The 18953-nt window shown below is 43.3% G+C and overlaps 2 protein-coding genes across 12 annotated transcripts in view; one reads left to right on the top strand and one right to left on the bottom strand.

The window, feature by feature from the left end:
* arvcfb (ARVCF delta catenin family member b) overlaps positions 1-6512 on the top strand; it is a 129069-nt gene extending 122557 nt beyond the window's left edge. For 8 of the 11 annotated variants that reach the window (XM_047149923.2, XM_053674638.1, XM_047149922.2 and 5 more), the window contains 4 exons: positions 183-236; positions 1887-1978; positions 3235-3347; positions 4243-6512. In XM_047149923.2, coding sequence (XP_047005879.1) covers positions 183-236; positions 1887-1978; positions 3235-3336 — 248 coding nt within the window. In that variant the 3' untranslated portion in view covers positions 3337-3347; positions 4243-6512. The remainder of the gene's footprint in view (positions 1-182; positions 237-1886; positions 1979-3234; positions 3348-4242) is intronic. The other 3 variants (XM_053674640.1, XM_053674641.1, XM_053674642.1) reach the window with 3 other exon arrangements.
* On the bottom strand, positions 5884-17770 carry LOC108255541 (aminopeptidase NAALADL1). The gene is made up of 19 exons (XM_017451552.3): positions 17420-17770; positions 16852-17024; positions 16095-16213; positions 14946-15068; positions 13873-14065; positions 13695-13788; positions 13472-13576; positions 12352-12437; positions 11954-12073; positions 11491-11576; positions 9391-9454; positions 9077-9144; positions 8698-8789; positions 8436-8529; positions 8071-8152; positions 7814-7987; positions 7634-7721; positions 7445-7537; positions 5884-6850 (listed from the first exon to the last, which is right to left on the bottom strand). Exons 1-19 carry the CDS (start codon positions 17620-17622, stop codon positions 6664-6666), a joined length of 2244 nt encoding a protein of 747 aa, XP_017307041.2. The 5' UTR covers positions 17623-17770; the 3' UTR covers positions 5884-6663.
* Positions 17771-18953: the final 1183 nt, after the last annotated feature.

The raw sequence follows: 18953 nt of genomic DNA, 5'->3' as shown, positions 1-18953 counted from the left end.
AACTCTCATTTCATCCTCGGCTCACTTCAGTCGGCTTACCTCGCTCAGTAACTGTTGGCTGAGGATTATGAAATGTGTTGATGTTTTTTTTAAATAAATAAATAAATAAATGTTTAATCCAGCATCTGGAAGCTGTACATGTACTGACGAGATGAAAGAAACAGCCTTTGAATGCTTTGCAGGCGACAGAGGCTGTGGCACTGGTGCTATGATACCTATGGATGAACTTGGTCCAGGTAAGACCGAGAGTGCATGCCGCCCAAAAAAAAAAAAACAACAACAACAAAAAAAGCATTGGTGCGTGTTGGAAAAAAAAAATTCTAACGATTCATAACCGTTTCCCATTTCATCCAAGACGCGTGTGTGTGTGTGTTTTTTCTTCAGTCTGGAATGGGAATGATCATGAACCGTCTCACCATTTCACTAATCAAATCAAAATGATTATTATTATTATTATTATTTAATTTCTTTCCCCCTAACACGACCCTGCCGTTCATGATGCCGGTTCTAATGCTGTCTGTGAAATTCCTCTTTTCAAATGGGGTTTCCAGTGAGCTCTCCGAGGATCGTGCCTTTAGATTGCTTTCCCCGCGCCGGTGTGTGCTGAGCAAACAGGTGCTGGGCTGCGGTGTGCTGAATCAGAGCTTGTGTCCACAGTCCTGATCCGAGCCAATTCCGTCGTTTTATGCTTCATCAGTGCGTGTGATGTCGTCATGGACACGAATACAGGTCTTAAACATTGTGTTCTGCAAGCGAAGCTTTCAGAGAGAGGTGGCTTTCAAAGGAGCATCGGGAGTACCTTCTGGTACTTCTGTAGGAACTTCACTACATTTACTGTGGTAAGAGATTGAGTAGGAGTTTAAAGTAGGAGCTTCGCTAATAACATGTAGGCGGTGTGGTAGCAAGATTCATACGGACTTTAGATAAAATCTTTGGTTTGGACTTCTGCAGTATCTAAAAGGGGTAGGATCCTTTTGTAGGAGCTTCGGTGAGAGGTTCGGTTGGAGCTTCAGTGGTGATTTTTGTAGGAGTTTGAATATGAACTTCAGGAGGAACTGTAGACATTTAATTCATGACTTCAGGAAGAGATTTTTTTTAGCAGCTTGAATAATGACGCCAGCCTCAGCAGGAGGCCGTTACAGCTTCAGTAGAGTTTCACTGAATGGCTTTAGGAGGATCTTAATGTCACCAGTAGGAGCTTGACTGGTACGTTTAGTCAGACATTTAATGATAGGAACTTCTACGGCGGTGTGAGTGGCATCAGTAGCTCTCTTAGTAACTTCAGAAGTGCTGGAAGTTTCCATGAGAAGTGTAGAAACTTTAGTAGTGAGAACTTCAGTAGAGGATCTCGACTTGGTGCTTTGATTATTTCAGTAGGAGATGGAGGTAGTAATGTGTATTGCAAGGTCAGTAGGAACAGTGTCGGTAATAAGATCAGTAGCAGCAGAAGCTGTTTAAATCTGTAAGAGGAAGCACAGCGATGGCCGACGTCGTAACCGTGGTGCCGTGATGGCTGTAGAAGCTGACAGTAATGGTATAAACCAACTGGGGCTTTCCTTTTCACCACGCCGCTTCGTGTCCCATGATGCCGTGCGGATCGTGCGAGGCAGGCTGACAGTAATTGGACAGAGCGTGAGCCGAGGGAGCCGGGCTGGTGAGCGAGAACGTGGAAATTTTTGACGGAGGACAGAGGGGGAAGGGAAGAAGAACATGAAACGTCTCATTTCAGTCCTGGTAGAAGAAAAATAACCCAGATAAATTCAGCGCAGGTTTCTGCGATGCGTGTCGTATCCCGGACATGTGCATGCCCCTCGACTGATCCGCCCAATCAGCACGCTTTATCCGGGGCATCACTAACGCGCTCTCGCCTTCCTGTCGTCTTCCAGACGGTTACTCCACCATTGACCAAAGGGACAAAGACTGCAAATATAAAACCAGCGACGCCTCGTCCGATCTGACCGAGCGGGAGCCTCTGAAGGTGAGATCGGACCTTTTTCTTTCTTTCTTTCTCTCTTTCTTTCTTTCTTTCTTTCTTTCTTGTTTATGTTTTCAGTAAATATTTCAGACTGATGTCTGGTGCGTCTCTTTCCTGAGATGGCAGGATGGAGGAGTAGTTGCTGTATAACGCGGTCTTCCTGGTGATGAATTTGAGCTTTCCCATCTTTCCAGTGCACTCTGGTGCGATTAGTGAGATACTTTATCCCTTTGAAGAGAGAGTAGATCACTTCTTAAGCTGTGTGTGTGTGTGTGTGTGTGTGTGTGTGTGTGTAAAGCCCACGGCGCCTTTGCGCTTATTTAAAACACTCATTCACAAGCAGCAGATAATTGAGTGTGTGTGTGTTGTGATTTTAACATTGAGATTGTGAAGAACTCACCAGAGCACACCCCCCTCTCTCTCTCTCTCTCTCTCTCTCTCTCTCTCTGGTGGAACAGCATCCCTCTTCGTGAAGCTCTACTTCTCTCTCTCTCTCTCTCTCTCTCTCTCTCTCTCTCTCTCTCTCTCTCTCTCTCTCTCTCTCTCTCTCTCTCTCTGGTGGAACAGCATCCCTCTTCATGAAGCGCTCTCTCTCTCTTCACTGGAGAATAATTTAGGTGTCCTCTTGTCCTCATGAGACACAGTCTTGATCGATGAGCTGCACCAGAGCAACGACCAGCGTGAGGCTCTCGGGCATTTGATCAAACGATTAAACGTCACCGTATTATTCACGCCCTTGGAACACATCGGAAAAGACGTTGTAACGGGTTACACTGAGAATTTCCATCACCGTTCTAATAATAGACCTGATCAGTACTGTTTCATCATTATATTAGCAGCAGGCTGGAGGTGGTGATGATGCACCACGCGGCCAAACACACACACACACACACACACACACACACACACACACACACACACACACACACACACGTCTGCTTGTTTGTTTTCAGCGCTGTGCAACCCTGCTTTAACACCTTGAGCTAAAAATGTTGTTTTGTCTATTTTTATTTATTGTTTTGTCTATTTGTTCTCTGCTTTTGACTCGCATGATGTTTTTTTTTAATGATGACTAACCCTCAGTGCACTCACCTCTGTGTTCTGTCTCTCTCTCTCTCCCTCTCTCTCCCTCTCCCTCTCTCTTTCTCTCTCTCTCTCTCTCTCTCTCTCTCTCTGTTTGTGAAATGCGTTTTGTTCTTTGCTGATTATTATTATTAATTAATATTATTATTATTTGAACCCTTCTCCCGTTGCTGCAGAACGACACGAATAGGAAGCACTATATCCGGAGCAACAGGCCGACTGTGAGTCTTGTGGACGCTTGCGACGTCAAGCCTCAGCCTGTTGACTCCTGGGTGTAAATGCATGCATGGTAGGTTTTCTCCGAGCGTTCGCCTCGGAAACGTTTCTGTTCCGCCGCCAGTCCACCCGTCCACCCGGCCCGTTTCCCCCTAACCCAGAGAGCCCACAACGCCGTTTATTCCAGCTCCAAAAACTAAATACATAGAAAAATGCATTGCTTGGCAAGTCGCTGTGGTGTAAAAGGAGTAAAGCATACATATATACACAATGTCTGTATTCGTAAGGCAGCGTGCACCTCTCTGGGTTATCGGGAACGCTTTCTTTCGCTTCCATCACTCATCCTCCCGCTTCAGTTGTGCACACACACACACACACACCATCTCATCACGTCATTCTGCTTGGGCTCAGATGGCCTTCACCATGCAGCCAGTGGCTCTGGGATACATGTTGGGTGATGCACCATGGGTTCTGCTACATCTCTCCATCTTTTCATAAGAAACCTGGGCTTCATGCGGGGACCTATCACTTTCCTCTCAAAGCTCCGGGTGAAGACGAACGCCGGTAAGTTGTAGACGCGAACGTTCCGGTCGCGCGGGTGCTTTATTCCCCGCGGCCGCGATCGACACGCCGCGTTCATCAGCTCCGTGGGAAAATCATCCAGCTCCTCATCCTTGCTCTCATTACTGCATATTCCAAATCCACCCGGATGTCCATGTGAAACATCTCGCTTCTGCTCTGCGGATGCTTTTCCACTGACACAGTGCTCAAGGGTTTATTATTATTGTTATTGTTATTATCATTATTAGAGTTGTTATTGTGCATTAGGAATCCGGCATGTGTAATTGGTGGAAAAGTTCTGCTAGTTCTGAAGCTCATTCAGGATCATCATTCATTCAGTGATTAGTCGTGTGTGTGTGTTTTCGTTTCTTACTCCTGTCCTCCTTGCCCTTTTCTTTCTTCCCCAGGCTTAGCCAGCGTCAGCGCTACATCACAACCAGTCAAAGGATCTCACAAGACACGAGTCACCACTGCCATTTTCTCCACGATTCGCCGACGTGGACTCATCAGCAAAGAGACACAAACAAACACAAAAAAACTCACAGCGCAATCTTTCATTCGGCGAGATGAAATGAAACGGAGGACAGCAACGGGAAGAAAAATCGATTTAAACATGTATATTTCTCTCACACGTGTGCATTCCCACGGCACGAGGAGGATCCGAGCATCACGACACGAACTCCACGGGTGAAGGATGAAGCGCAGCAAGGAAAGTGAAAGTGGACATGAATGTGTTTGGGAAAGAAACAGACTGAAAGGAAAAGGGGAAAAATAAATAAAAATATTTAGGTTTTTTTTGTTTTATTATTTTCTTCTGTTTAATTTTTTTAGGGAAGTGAAGATGATGGATTGAAGGATGTGTCTTGAGGGGAGAAGAAACGTTCGTGGGTTGTGTATTGGTTTGAAATTTTACGGGGGAAAAAAAACACACACACAAAAAAAAAAACACCGCCAACAGCATTGTGTCGTGACGTTCTGCTAGTTTTGTCCGTGCGCCGGTTCCACGCTCCAGTTCTTTCGTCCTTCAGTGCACAGTGTCGGTGTCAGTGTTGCCTTTTGTACTATAATCCCCCCACAGCAACGTTTAACTAATCGTGAATGTACGCTAACGGGGGGGCGGGCGGGTTTGCATCATCGTGTTCGCTAACTAGGGATTAGCATTAACATTAGCATCACTGCTAACGTAGCGAGTGAAGGAAGGATCGTTTTAAAAGCTTTTTTTTAAATATTTTCGTTGCTGTTGTAAATGTATATTCGTGGAAGGGCAGGGGGGGAAAAGAGCCGACACAAATGCATCTTTATACGTTGCTAGACATCTGTGAGTTTCAGATCAGGATGTAAAGCGTCACCTTCTTTGTAAAACAACAAAAAGAGTAAAAGGATATGATATAAATGAGAGAGGAATTAAAGGCGTGTATGAAAAGGCAGTGGCGGAGCGCTGTATTCTCGGACGATGTTGTCCTGGTGGTTGTTTTCACCCTGCGGAGGGTTGGTGTAGTCGGAGAGAAAACAGACCACAGCGTCAAAGCAAGGATTCGGGTTAAATGTAAAAAAATAATAATAATTTTAAAAAAACTATTATTTGGTGTAAATCGGTGTGTAAGACCTCAGCGGTTATGGTTGAGCCCCGAATCTCAGCTCTGTGATTGGACTGGATTGGATTCTGCCTCACTCGGTGTACAGTAAATGTGATGTAAATGTCCGACATTTCCACAGCTGTAGAGGGAATACAGAATGATGGATCACTCACAGGTGGGACGAGTGGGTTTTTCTCCATTTCGATTATTCCGGAACACCTGCCAGGACGTGGTGAAGGGTCCGGTCTGTACCATCAGCTCCTAAGCGCACGCAGCATGTGCCTCTGCTGTATCCCTCCACAATCCTCATCAGTGTGACATGCTTGCAGTGGTGTTGTTTCTTTTTGTTTTCATAGTGCTATAACCAAGACGTCTAACACCAACAACAAAGTTGTCAGTAGCTTTGTGTATTACCTTTTTTTTTTTTTATTTTTTTTTTGGGGGGGGGTGATGACCTGTACTCCGTATCCCCCCCCAGTCCATACAGCCTTTTCTATTCTTTTCCACAGTACACAACCAAAGGACTTTGGGGATTGTATATTCTGAAGGTGGATTTACGAGCGTGAATAAGATTGTATATTTACAGAAAAAGAATGGAGGAAAAAAAAAAAGTGGAATCGAGACCTACCTTTGTAGATATCACTCAAATCCACACACACACACGGTAAATGTACAACTCGGTAGCAAACGTGTTTGTAACTATCATATGTGCCTTAACCCTTCTCTGTGTTAGATCGAGAATAACTGTGTTTTCTATTAAGCTCTTTGTTTCCCCCTCCTTTCTCTCACTCCGTGTCCTCAGTGTAGTCTAGACTGGTGGTGGGTTTGTTTGTTTGGGTTTTTTTGCGTCGTGTTTTACATTGTATTCTATTGACACACTAAACGGACTCAGTGACGTAGAGGAGAATGCCGTTCATGCTTTCGTAGTGCTCGATGCCACGATGCTCCAGAATGTATTCCGTTCATTTTACTAACCCCCCTTCCCCACACACACACACACCCCCTGACGGGAGACGCGGCACTTGTTAGAAATCCAGCGGAGATTTGTAGGGGTATCACTTTTGGTGTGTTTTCAATAAATCATGCCTGGAAAGATTTCATCACCTGTTTATGTATGAGTTTCTTTTATTATTTATTCCCGTTGCTAGTTATTAAATGACTTCTTTTATACAATTAGGACCGTATACAAAAGATTTATGTACAACAACAAAAGAAAACATCTTGTGTGTGCTGCTTTGATGAAGCCGTGTGTTACAGGGCAGCGTGTGCTTCAACGAGAGTGTGTGCCGCGCCGGAGATGGCCTGCGTGACGATGGACAGGTGCTTGTGCGCTTGAGCCCAGTCCTGCTTCAGGCCGCTCGTCCTCGCTTCCATCACGGCGTCTCCCAGACCTGGAAACGTGGCCAGACCGGAGGAGCGGGACGCCCAGATCACGTGCCTGCAGGAGACACCACGAGTGTTTACATTTATCTCGCATCACCACAGCCCAGAGGTGCGGAGTTCTGCACAGTGTGGAGTTTCCCAGGTGTTTGGTTTCACCATAAGTACACTTCTGCACATTGTGGTGTTTTAAGAGGTGTTTATGGGTTTGTGGTTAAGTCCTTTGTGTGTTGAAAGAAGTGTTTTTAGATCAAGGAGCTCATCACGGTTGCGATAAATGAGTAGTGAATCGAAACTTTGAGCTTTCTAGAACAAACCATGACTAAAAATATGATATGATTCGAAATTATTCTTCATTATTATGTTAAATAAATGTCATTACTGAATACTGTACCGGTAAGTACTGTGTTATACCAGCTGGATTCTGATTGGTCAGAAGGTGTTGATTAGTGTTCTATATCAGCAGCTCTGACAGTAGTTCAGGTTTATATTTAATGCACTTATGTTATCGTTTCTGTGTAACATTTTACGGAAGGAGTCTCCAGCGTCAGCGTAAAGCTGTAACTTTGGGTGGAAGCTGTAACTTTGCTTCATCACTGCATGGTGGTGTTGAATATTTTCCTAATTGTCAACATAAGTCCTAAAACAATACCTGAATCCATATTTGTCAGGGAAGGCAAGCGGGTTCAGGAACGCTCGATCCAACAACATGAGCTGGTCATTGATTCTGCGAGCTTTCAGCGGCCTGGCAAACAACAACAACGGCTTGTTTTTGTCTTTATCTGCAGCCATAACGTTTACACAAGGCTTTAGATCTCCAGCACGAATCGTTCTGACTTACGAGTTGCTCACGACATCCGAACTGCTGATGGTCTCCTCCAGACTCCGGGCTGCACTCCGGAATGATTTCACCGCTTCTTTTAAAGGTTCTAGCGTGAGAGGAAAAATAAAAGACCGTTTATATGTTTGAGTGCACAGTTGACATTATAAGGTGACGTGATTATATGACTGAATCCTGTACCCATGGAGATGTCATTAGCCGTCAGTTCTGCGTCAAAGTTCTCCACGGCTACGCTAAGATACTGCTCGAGAGTCTCGGCGTAGTCGCTACTTTTAAAGGGCAGTAAAATGCTGTCGGCTAGTCGCAACAGGACGTTCCCCGCCGTCCTCGCGACCGTCTGGTGACTGGTGAAGCCTTCATCAAGAGAGATACAAAAGAGTCACTAGGTGAGGGTGGGGAAAAGATGATGAAAATTGATGAAATGGTCACTAGCACACCTGGGTCAATGAATTTGTCCACGTAGTCGAACGTGTCGTACGCAGTGTGGTATGCAGGGTAGATACGTGCTCTGGTTTTGCTCTGGAACCAAAAACACAAACCGCTTTATTCTTGAAGTTTATTTTTAATTAAACGCCCACCTGTGGAAAATATAATTGATTGAAACATTCTGAAGCTCTGTAAACACTGGACTTTTACAAATCTAGTGTTGGCACTAGTGTACATAGATACACCCAAGTGCAGTCCCAGGAACTGATCCACGCTGACCCAAAGGATCTTGAGAAACTTCATCACTAACAGAGTAAAGTCCAGGCTTACTTCATTTTTGTTAAAGAAGTTAGAGAGAAAGAGGTGTCTGACTGACCCGGTCATAAGTGTAGGAGATGTCCATGGAGGATATTCCCAGGTAATGCATAAAGGCAGCATAGTCACTTCCTGCTCCTGTCAGGTATCCCATCCTGCCCAAACAACACAAAGTAATCAACAAGCAGAACAACACCTATCACTCACCATCTGCTTGGTTATGACACATGATGCAAAGAACAAGTCTATGTACTGTAAACCTAATGTAAAGAAATCTTTTTACTTAATACTGAGGGATAAATATATTGAATGGAAAAACGTACCTGGGGATGAGTCCGTACGTGGGACTCGACCGGTTGGAATGTTGCATCCAGTTATCGTAGACGGATACAGTGTCTGATCCAGGTATCTTCACCTGACAATGATGATGAAGCCTTTATTTGTCACATATATATTACAGAACAGTGAAATCCTTTTTTCTTCGCATATCCCAGCTGGTTAGGAGGTTGGGGTCAGAGCGCCCCTGGAGCAGAGAGTGTTAAGGGCCTTGCTCAAGGGCCCAACAGTGGCAGCATGGCAGTGCTGAGGTTTGAACCCCTGACCTTCCGATCAGTAACCCAGAGCCTTAACCGTCTACCCACCACTGCCCCCCACACCTGATATAAAACGTGTTGAGGAGATGCTTGGGCCCCTGTGGCTCACCTGTTTGGAGGCAGCGAAGATGACGTGCTGTGCTACGGGGCTGGCCGAGGCACTCAGTGTGGCATTCGCTGTGTTAGAGGACCAGGATACACTGTTTACACCACTTCATATTACTCACCGCTCTCTCATGATGCTCTGTGCTACTTTCTGTAAGATTTTTGTGGCTGACTTCGAAATTCATTCCACCTTGCGAATTCTGATTGTGACATTTTAGACCCTCTTGATAAACCATCAAATTAACTCCAAGCATTGATCAGTGACACGTCTGTAACCATCGCCGTCATGAGCTGATGAACAGAATACTGAAATGTTACCAAACACAGAGATGTCCACGTTGATGTAGGCCACTGTTCTCTGGCTCAGCTTGCTTATGTACTCCTGATAAAAAGGGAAAACAGAATGGAAGGGTCAGGCTTTTTATTGGTGGGGAAAAACCCAGAATTTTCAATTTCAGTCAAACTTGAACCACAATATCAGGTTAAGTGTGAATCATCTGAAGCACTACTATCTTCTTGGAAGATGATATTTTTTTTGCTGAGCACAGCGGTGAGGCGGGACTGGTGAAATCCATCCTTTCTACAGTGAGGGAAAGAAGTATTTGATCCCCTGCTGATTTTGTACGTTTGCCCACTGACAAAGAAATGATCATTCTATAATTTTAATGGTAGATTTATTTGAACAGTGAGAGACAGAATAACAACAAGAAAATCCAGAAAAACACATGTCAAAAATGTTATAAATCGATTTGCATTTTAATGAGATATAAGTATTTGACCCCCTCTCAATCAGAAAGATTTCTGGCTCCCAGGTGTCTTTTATACAGGTAACGAGCTGAGATTAGGAGCACACTCTTAAAGGGCGTGCTCCTAAACTCAGCTTGTTACCTGTATAAAAGACACCTGTCCACAGAAGCAATCAATCAATCAGATCCCAAACTCTCCACCATGGCCAAGACCAAAGAGCTCTCCAAGGATGTCAGGGACAAGACTGTAGACCTACACAAGAATGGGCTACAAGACCATTGCCAAGCAGCTTGGTGAGAAGGTGACAACAGTTGGTGCGATTATTGTGGAAGAAACACAAAAGAACTGTCAATCTCCCTCGGCCTGGGGCTCCATGCAAGATCTCACCTTGTGGAGTTGCAATGATCATGAGAACAGTGAGGAATCAGCCCAGAACTACACGGGAGGATCTTGTCAATGATCTCAAGGCAGCTGGGACCATAGTCACCAAGAAAACAATTGGTAACACACTACGCCGTGAAGGACTGAAATCCTACAGCGAGCGCAAGGTCCGCTGCTCAAGAAAGCACATATACATGCCCGTCTGAAGTTTGCCAATGAACATCTGAATGATTCAGCGGACAACTGGGTGAAAGTGTTGTGGTCAGATGAGACCAAAATGGAGCTCTTTGGCATCAACTCAACTCGCCGTGTTTGGAGGAGGAGGAATGCTGCCTATGACCCCTGGAACACCATCCCCACCGTCACACATGGAGGTGGAAACATTATGCTTTGGGGGTGTTTTTCTGCTAAGGGGACAGGACAACTTCACCGCATCAAAGGGACGAGGGACAGGGCCACGTACCGTCAAATCTTGGGTGAGAACCTCCTTCCCTCAGCCAGGGCATTGAAAATGGGTTGTGGATGGGTATTCCAGCATGACAATGACCCAAAACACACGGCCAAGGCAACAAAGGAGTGGCTCAAGAAGAAGCACATTAAGGTCCTGGAGTGACCTAGGCAGTCTCCAGACCTAAATCCCATAGAAAATCTGTGGAGAGAGCTGAAGGTTCGAGTTGCCAAACGTCAGCCTTGAAACCTTAATGACTTGGAGAAGATCTGCAAAGAGGAGTGGGACAAAATCCCTCCTGAGATGTGTGCAAACCTGGTGGCCAACTACAAGAAACGTCCGACCTCTGTGATTGCCAACAAGGGTTTTGCCACCAAGTACTAAGTCATGTTTTGCAGAGGGGTCAAATACTTATTTCCCTCATTAAAATGCAAATCAATTTATAACATTTTTGACGTGCGTTTTTCTGGATTTTCTTGTTGTTATTCTGTCTCTCACTGTTCAAATAAATCTACCATTAAAATTATTGACTGATCATTTCTTTGTCAGTGGGCAAACGTACAAAATCAGCAGGGGATCAAATACTTTTTTCCCTCACTGTATGCCTGGTTTGTGAGAACTTCAGAAATGTGCTTGGAGACCTTTGGAGGTCTTCTTATCTTACTACTTTTTTATTTTTTTATAAACACTTTTTGGACTTGTCCAAACCAAGGAGCATTTCATACTTGATGAAATGATACAAAAAACATTTGGCTAAATAAATAACAATGATTACACTCGCTCTAGCACCCTAAAGCGTTCTCTTTATGTGTCACAGCACTTCTTTACTTCTTTACTCTTACCTCAGCATATTCAGCAGATCCGATCAGACCGAATTCCTCGGCTCCCCAGCTGCCGAAGATCACCGTCCGCCGAGGCCGCCATTGTCCTTTCAGAAACCAAGAGAACGCCTGAGATTGACTTCTCAGGTGTGAACACAACTGTACCTGTACCTGATTTTTCATTATTAACCTATTCATTTTGTCGAAGATTATGTGAACTGCTGCTCGTGCTATATCACTCTGAGGAAAGTGCTATCTGCTATCTTCCTCATACATGAGCTCAAACATGCCTGCGATTGGTTAGTGTCACTCTGATTGACAGGGAAGAATGCATATGCCCCTCACACCAAGAGAGCACACCCAATTACATTTTCTAGGACACCCGGCCATGGACGGCTGCGGCATAATCAGGCTTTGAACTGTTTTGATATTTTGAACATCCCATATAATTATAGTTTTTTGTTTTTAATTTGCGTGAATTCACCTGTCTTGACCAGCTGGCCCAGGATTCTGGTGATCTCCAGCATGACTGCTGTCCCGCTGCTGGGGTCAACAGCACCGTGTACCCAGCTGTCTCTGTGGTTCCCATAGATCACGTACCTGTCTGAACACGCACACAGAAAGAGGTTAGTGGGAAAAAAAGATGAATGAACATGATCGTTTTCTTTTCACGATTTTTTGAACGAACCCTTAGATGTAAAAATCAAAGAAACGTTATTAAAATTTATGGTAATTTTTTTTTTAAGGTTTCCAGAATAAAATAAATTAAATCTATAAATGTCTCTATTAAGCTATTTTTTATTTAAATAATAGAGTTTAATAGACACAGTTTAATAGACCGAGACATGTTGAATATACAGGTTGTACAGTTTCTGAGCTTACCTGGCTCTACACTGCCCCAGATCACTCCCATCACGTTTGCAGAGTCTCTTAATTCTGCCTTGTTGTACACGTCCAGCTGCACATCACTGGTGAACAAAATCAGAAACAAAGCCTGGGTCCAACTCTGCTTCTGAACACCTGCAGATCTTCTGAACATCAATTCCTAGTGGTCGGAGCTAAAGTCTACACTGGCCCACCCCCCTCTACATAGTTGTTTTTGAAACGGTCTTGAGAAGTTCTCATTAGACAGTCGTATAGTATTTTAGCAAAATAATAATAAGAACAAAACAGAACCCCACCTCAACTCTCAGCTTGTCATGAATAATAACTTGACCTACCAGTGCTTACCATTTTCTGCATAATATCTCTCAATAGCAGTGTTTTTGTTGCTTACGTGTGAGTATTCTGACTTTTAAAAGTAGGTTGTCATTTGAGAATACCGATGATACTGGAGCTATCTACAGTACAGCAACCAAGGAGATGGATTGTAATATAAGTTTTAATCAGTTTAGAGAACAAAAAGCTTGAGAAGAGCTTACAGAAGGAACGAATTTGCTATTTCATATCATTCAGTTATGAGTAAGCAAAACATCTGAAGTCAATCCAGTGTTTTGTTTTGGGTTAATTTTTTTCTCTTGTATACACTGATAAATAGTTATTTAATCAAAATAATGTCCATAAAATTGTCCCGATATCTGCTTCACCTCCATTAGTGTCTGAGATCAGGACTCTTGATTGGGCTTTATCTCTTACACGGCTGGCTGTCTCGGAGGTTATTTTTCAGATAAGGAGTGTGAAGTGAAGGTTATGGTTACGTCAAGAAGAAAATCTGCGGCCGTGACTTAACACTTTCTCAAACGTTTGAGTTCACTTTGCCAAAACAACCTGGATGACTCGACACAATCTTAAACAAACCCCTGTTGAGAAGAAGTGAAGATTCATTTGGGAACCAGGGTTCTGCTGCATTTTGATTGGTTAAAAGGTGTTGGTGCAGCTACAAATCACAGGTTTATATTAATGAGCTCGTTCTAATACGTTTTTGTAACAGCTTTACGCCGGGACTCGTAAGGGTTTTTCAGTGTTCCTGTCGAGTGAAAATGGAGAGCCAATTAGAACCTACCAGTCTTTAAAACGAGAAGTGTCTTTGAATCCCGGTCCACCAAAGTTGTACTTGCAGAGGAACGAGCCCTGCCAGGTTTCAGGAGCCTCAGATCCACCAAGCTCGCTGTCACAGTCATCACAAACGTTCATCAGAGAATTGAGAAATCAGTAGGTTCTCTCTGGTTATAACTGAAATCATTGCAAGAGACACATTGTGGGGGAAAACTCGGCTCTCAACTCACCATATTAAATTCATAGCATCTTCAAACCCTATTGGCTGGATGGGAATGGGCGAAACCCCAGTGATGTCCTTCTCTTCAATTCGGTATGTGCCATCTGGAATTGGGATTTGTTTTCATGAACAAATGGTTTCATGTACTACAATATATATTATATATTAAATACATCACTCATGGTTACTTTTGGCAGCCAGGTACGGTGTCAGCTGGTCTCCAAATTTAGTCTTGTAACTTCCTCTCTCGACGCCGGATGGCGGGAGGTACCATGAGTGGGGGTATGTTTCACTTTCATCCGACATCTTCCCGTCATTGATGTCATAGGGATCTGTGTAGACGAGCACCCCGACGACTCCAAAAGGGGCCGCGTTGAAGCCCTGAACAGGACGCAAGACAAGTCGAGTCACAGAAAGATCGCAAACACACACGTCCCGCATTTTCACACGAAGACTGCGTACTCCATATGCTCTGAGGTTTCTACATGAGTCTGAGCCTGAAATGGAAACCTCCTGTTGTAGAGTACAGTCATCGAGATACAATGTTCTCAGTAACCCTGTGTTGTAGGCTTTTAAATTTCTTGTACCTGTTGACAGATTTGCTGGCCATTATTTCTACTGCTTTTGACTGCTTCCTCAAAACCAGGGGCCTTAACTTCCACGTGCTGTAGATAATGCCGAGGACAGTGCTGCTTTCCTCTACTGTATTTATTTATTTATTTATTTATGTCCTTACTTCAATGCAAAGTACTGAAACTTCTGGATAAAATGTGTGATGATTCTCCGTTAGAACTTGATGTATAACTTCATCAGAGTGAATGTCAGGAGATAAAGGAGAAAATTTGAAAAGGCCAACATTTACATTGTAAAAGGTATCCATTTTTTCTGGGGTTCATCCTTTTTGGTTTTTCGTTCTGATGATACCGCCATCAGGGGCCAGGGGAGCAAAATTGGCCATGGTGGGAGGGGCATACTGTCACATATGAACACTAGCCAATTGTGGGTTTTTGCAAGCTCATGTATGCGGAAGACGGTAGATAGCAATTTTCCGCAGTGTGTGTTACGTTGCCCCGTGGAGCAGCAGTTCAAGATGTAGTAGTATGCCATGGAGGATGCTCCCTGACTGGTAGCTGATGTTTGATGGAGGAGAGCTGGCTTGCGGGGGTTGGGGGGGACATGGCAGGTGTCAAAATTGGGGAGGGATATGGTAGCCTGGTGACTTGTGACTGTTGTGTGTGGTGAGGTTTTGTGGTGCACTTACTTTATCAGCTCTTCCTGCTCCTCCGTATCTGACGATGGCGATTGTTCCATTTAAGCTGCCCAGGGTATTGTTTAAATGCACGTAGTCAGTCACTTTCCCCTGGTTGGCGTACACAAGTTTTCCCTGTACAACATATAAAGATGTGTGTTTTGATTAAATGTCACGGACGGACGTGTTAATATCCCACTAAGGTTGACCGTGTAGCAGCTGCCGAGTTTCCCCGACAGATTTGAGCAGCAGAGTGTGACGGCCCTGATAGCCTCAAAGGTCAGCAGATAAATCGCTCATTACCGAGTCGGAGGTCTATTAAACGCCGTTATCACCCTGCTGGCTGTTATTCAGTGACCTGACTTATAAAGGATGGGAGTGGGAAGTGGATCGTTTGGAGAGATGACTCGGTAGAGATAAGATATAAATCTGAAGTGAGTCACTTTATGACTGCTTATGAAAAGAGCAAGAGGTTAGTGATTCTTTCAGTGTGTTTCCTCAAACATTGTGTGTCAGGTGTGTTGTGTTCCAAGAAAGAGGTTGAAAAACAAGTATTTAACCCTTTAAATCCCACTGGTCGCAACTCCGAGTGACATTTGGACTCTCAGAAAGTTCAGTTTTAACCGAGAGCTCAGCTAACGTCTAACAACTTGTCTTTATAGCTGCTATAACGTCAGTGATAACTGGATCTAAATTGTTTCATGGATGTTGCACAACGTTTTAATGTAACTATAAATGGATAAAAAGTACAATGTATCATTTGTTTATTAAATAAATATTGTAATCTTTTGAAAATTGCTGTGGAAGGAGACAAACGAAGCACTTTGGCGCATGCTGTTATAGAAAAATAATCAACTCTGCTCCGTCACACCATCCAGTCGTTGATTATTTTCCTTTAACTGCGTGACCCAGTTTTATTCCTCTTCTTCTTTAAATGAAAATGAATTCTGTTATTTTTTATTATCTTTTCTTCCTTTTTATTTGTTTGCACGATAAATTGAAATACAAGTTACCGCCCAGTTTTAAACAACTGCATCATACTGACGTTCCAGGCAACATTTCCGCTAACTTTCTTTCTTTCCTCACATTATGACGCTGCTGAAAGAGTAAAATACATTCATTCACTCACACACATGGGTTGGAAATGATTAAGAGAGGCACCTTGGCATGTCCTGCAGGTCCAAAAGCGGCGTACGGCTGCACCACGTCCGGATCGTTCTGCTCCGGATAATACGCCTTCTCTTTTTCTCGTATGGAGGCCAGGACTTCAGAACCTCTTACTGAAATTTCCAGAAACAGTCATTGCGTAGTCGATTCAGCCAACCCAGTTATTTAAAAACGTTTAATGGAATGTCAAGAAATTGGGTTTTCATTAAAAAAATTCGTCATTTCAGGGGGAAGTTTTTTTTTTTTTTTTTTTTTTTTTTTTTTTTTTTACAAATAACTACTTTTACTTTTGTACTTTTAGTTCCACACAAACATTAAACGTAACTTTTATGAAACCCGGTCGTTTAATATTAATGCCTTTAATTATAGAAGCGTGCCAACGTCTTTATGCAACACTTTATTAGAGACAGCACTAAGTGATGCAAATCATCTGTGCTGTCCACACGCACCTGGTAATTTATGGTTGATCGACATTCGTGTTTTTTATCTTATTGTTCCGGAACCGAACCTGGGCTTGGAGGGGAAGTGTCATTGGGTTCTTAACATGTTCAGAACGAGGGGAAAAATATAAAGAATAAAGAACGACTCTGTTGTTCGAAGTGACGAAGAATAACTCTTCGTCACTTCATCACACCACCCTGTCGCGGAGTATTTTCAGCACCACACTGACTGTTTTATTCCCTACATCATTACAGGACCCAAGAGCAGGATTTAAAGACCAACATCTCTCCTCCTCATCAACGGGACTCACCCACAGTGACGTTATTCGGCTTGTCTTTGTCCGGGAAGGACAGATAAACTCTGTAATCCTCCCTCCATGCGGCGTCCAGCCCCGTGTCTTTGTCCTGCCATCGCTTCAGCATGTATTCCACTGTGGCCTCGTCCCCGGCCGTGGTGGCCATGTGGGGGACACGGGTCAGCGCCCTGGAGGAGGAAAAGAGACCAGGTCAGTCTCACCTGCCCAATAACACACACACACTACCACAACCTTAAACTCAACCTCATTTCCACCTGCTTATTACATTTCGTGACACAAGAAGTCTGTTACAGTTTTGTCCTTTGCACTGATCTTCATTTCTGTGGAGTTTAGAAGCTGAGAAAAGTATATAATGAGAATTCTGTTATATTCAAATGATCCGTGGTGTATGTAATAAATATATACTTACGCCAACTTCAAAACAAAGAAGAAAAACATTAGCAACAATTTGTAAATGTATTAAATACACAACAGAGAAGAAAAATGTTATTTAATGTGATGTGTATGTGGTTTAAATATACGTGATACTTTTGTCCACCCGCTTGTTTGAGTCACGACTTACTGGAGGTTTTCCCGAATCTGCGTGGTGTCCACCTGAGCGATGAACTTCTCGACGAGGTTCTCGTCCACGTCCTGAGCCACCTCATGCACCCACTCGGGCAACGGAGCCGAGGTGTTCTTCTTGATCCCAAAATGCCCGATCAGGATCCCTACAGTGAAGACAGCCGCTCCACCCAGAGCGAACAGCAGCACCTTCTTCAGCATGGTGGAGTTCTCTCACAGCTCCTTCAGCGTCTACGCCGGACTCCGTGATCCAGAGCTACACTTCAACTCGTACGCTGCTGTAAGACTGTGACGTACGGGACGTTCGGTTATGGCCTGGCGCTCAAGGTCTGGCCCTTTTCTGAGAAAAGGGCAGGAGGTTTAACACCGAGATAAACAGAAGCCAAGATAAGACGGATCTTCTCAGACCATAAAGTTTACTGATTAATTTACTGAATTCATTTCTTAGCTTGTGGACGTTTGAGTTGGACTTTATTCCTCTAAAAAATAAATAAATAAATAAATCTGTTGATGAGCAAAAGGTAAATATACACACCAGACCCTCACTGTAGAGCTTCTAGAGGTCACACACAAACACATTTTACTATACAATTTATTATTTTAGTAGGTAAATAAGTATTTAAATAAGTAAGTAAATAAATAAATCATTTAGTAAGTAAAAAAAAAAAAAAGTAAATAAATAGATGGGTATGTAAGTAAGTAAATGTATAAACAAGCAAGTAAATAATTTATTAAGCAGATAGACAGGTTAAAAGCTAAATAAGTACAACCAGGTCTATAAGTATTTGGACAGTGAAACAGTTTTCGTTATGTTGCCTCTGTACACCACCACGGTGGATTTGAAATGAAGCAATCAAGATGTGATTGAAGTGTAGACTTTCAGCTTTAATTCAAAGGGTTTAACAAAAATACTGCATTACCTGTTTAGGAATTACAGACTTTTTTTTTTTTTTTTTTTTTTGCAGAGTCCCTCCATTTTCATGACAAATGAATGAGATAAAAGGTCTGGAGTTGATTCAAAGCATTGAATTTGCATTAGGTAGCTGAACTCTCAATATGCAGTCCGAAGAGGTGTCAATGCAAGTGAATGGGGCCATCATTAGGCTGAAAAAAACAAAACAAACCCATCAGAGAGAGAGAGAGAGAGCGAGCAGAAACTTTAGGAGCGGCCAAATCAACAATCTTTAGAAAAAATAAAGTGAATGATCGCAGGACTCTCTCTCCTCTAGCCAGGTCAAGAACACTCTGGAGGACGTAGGCGTATCATTGTCAAAGTCTACGATCAAGAATCGCCTTCATGATTGTAAATACAGATCTGTCAGAGCTATCAAAGCATCTCAAGGGAGGAAACTCAGCATCTGATGATGTCCATGGGTTCCAGATTTCCAAGCAGTCATTGACAGCAAAGGAGTTGCATCTAACCTATGTAAGTAAATAAATCAGTAAATAAGAAAGTAAGTAAATAATAAGTATTAATACATAAAGTATGTAAATACCTAAATACATTGGTGCATAAATATTTTCTTTTCTTT

Source organism: Ictalurus punctatus, chromosome 22, assembly GCF_001660625.3.
Source record: "Ictalurus punctatus breed USDA103 chromosome 22, Coco_2.0, whole genome shotgun sequence".
Lineage (NCBI taxonomy): Eukaryota > Metazoa > Chordata > Actinopteri > Siluriformes > Ictaluridae > Ictalurus > Ictalurus punctatus.
Note: the sequence above shows the minus strand (reverse complement) of the source record. Positions and strands in the feature narration are given on the sequence as shown.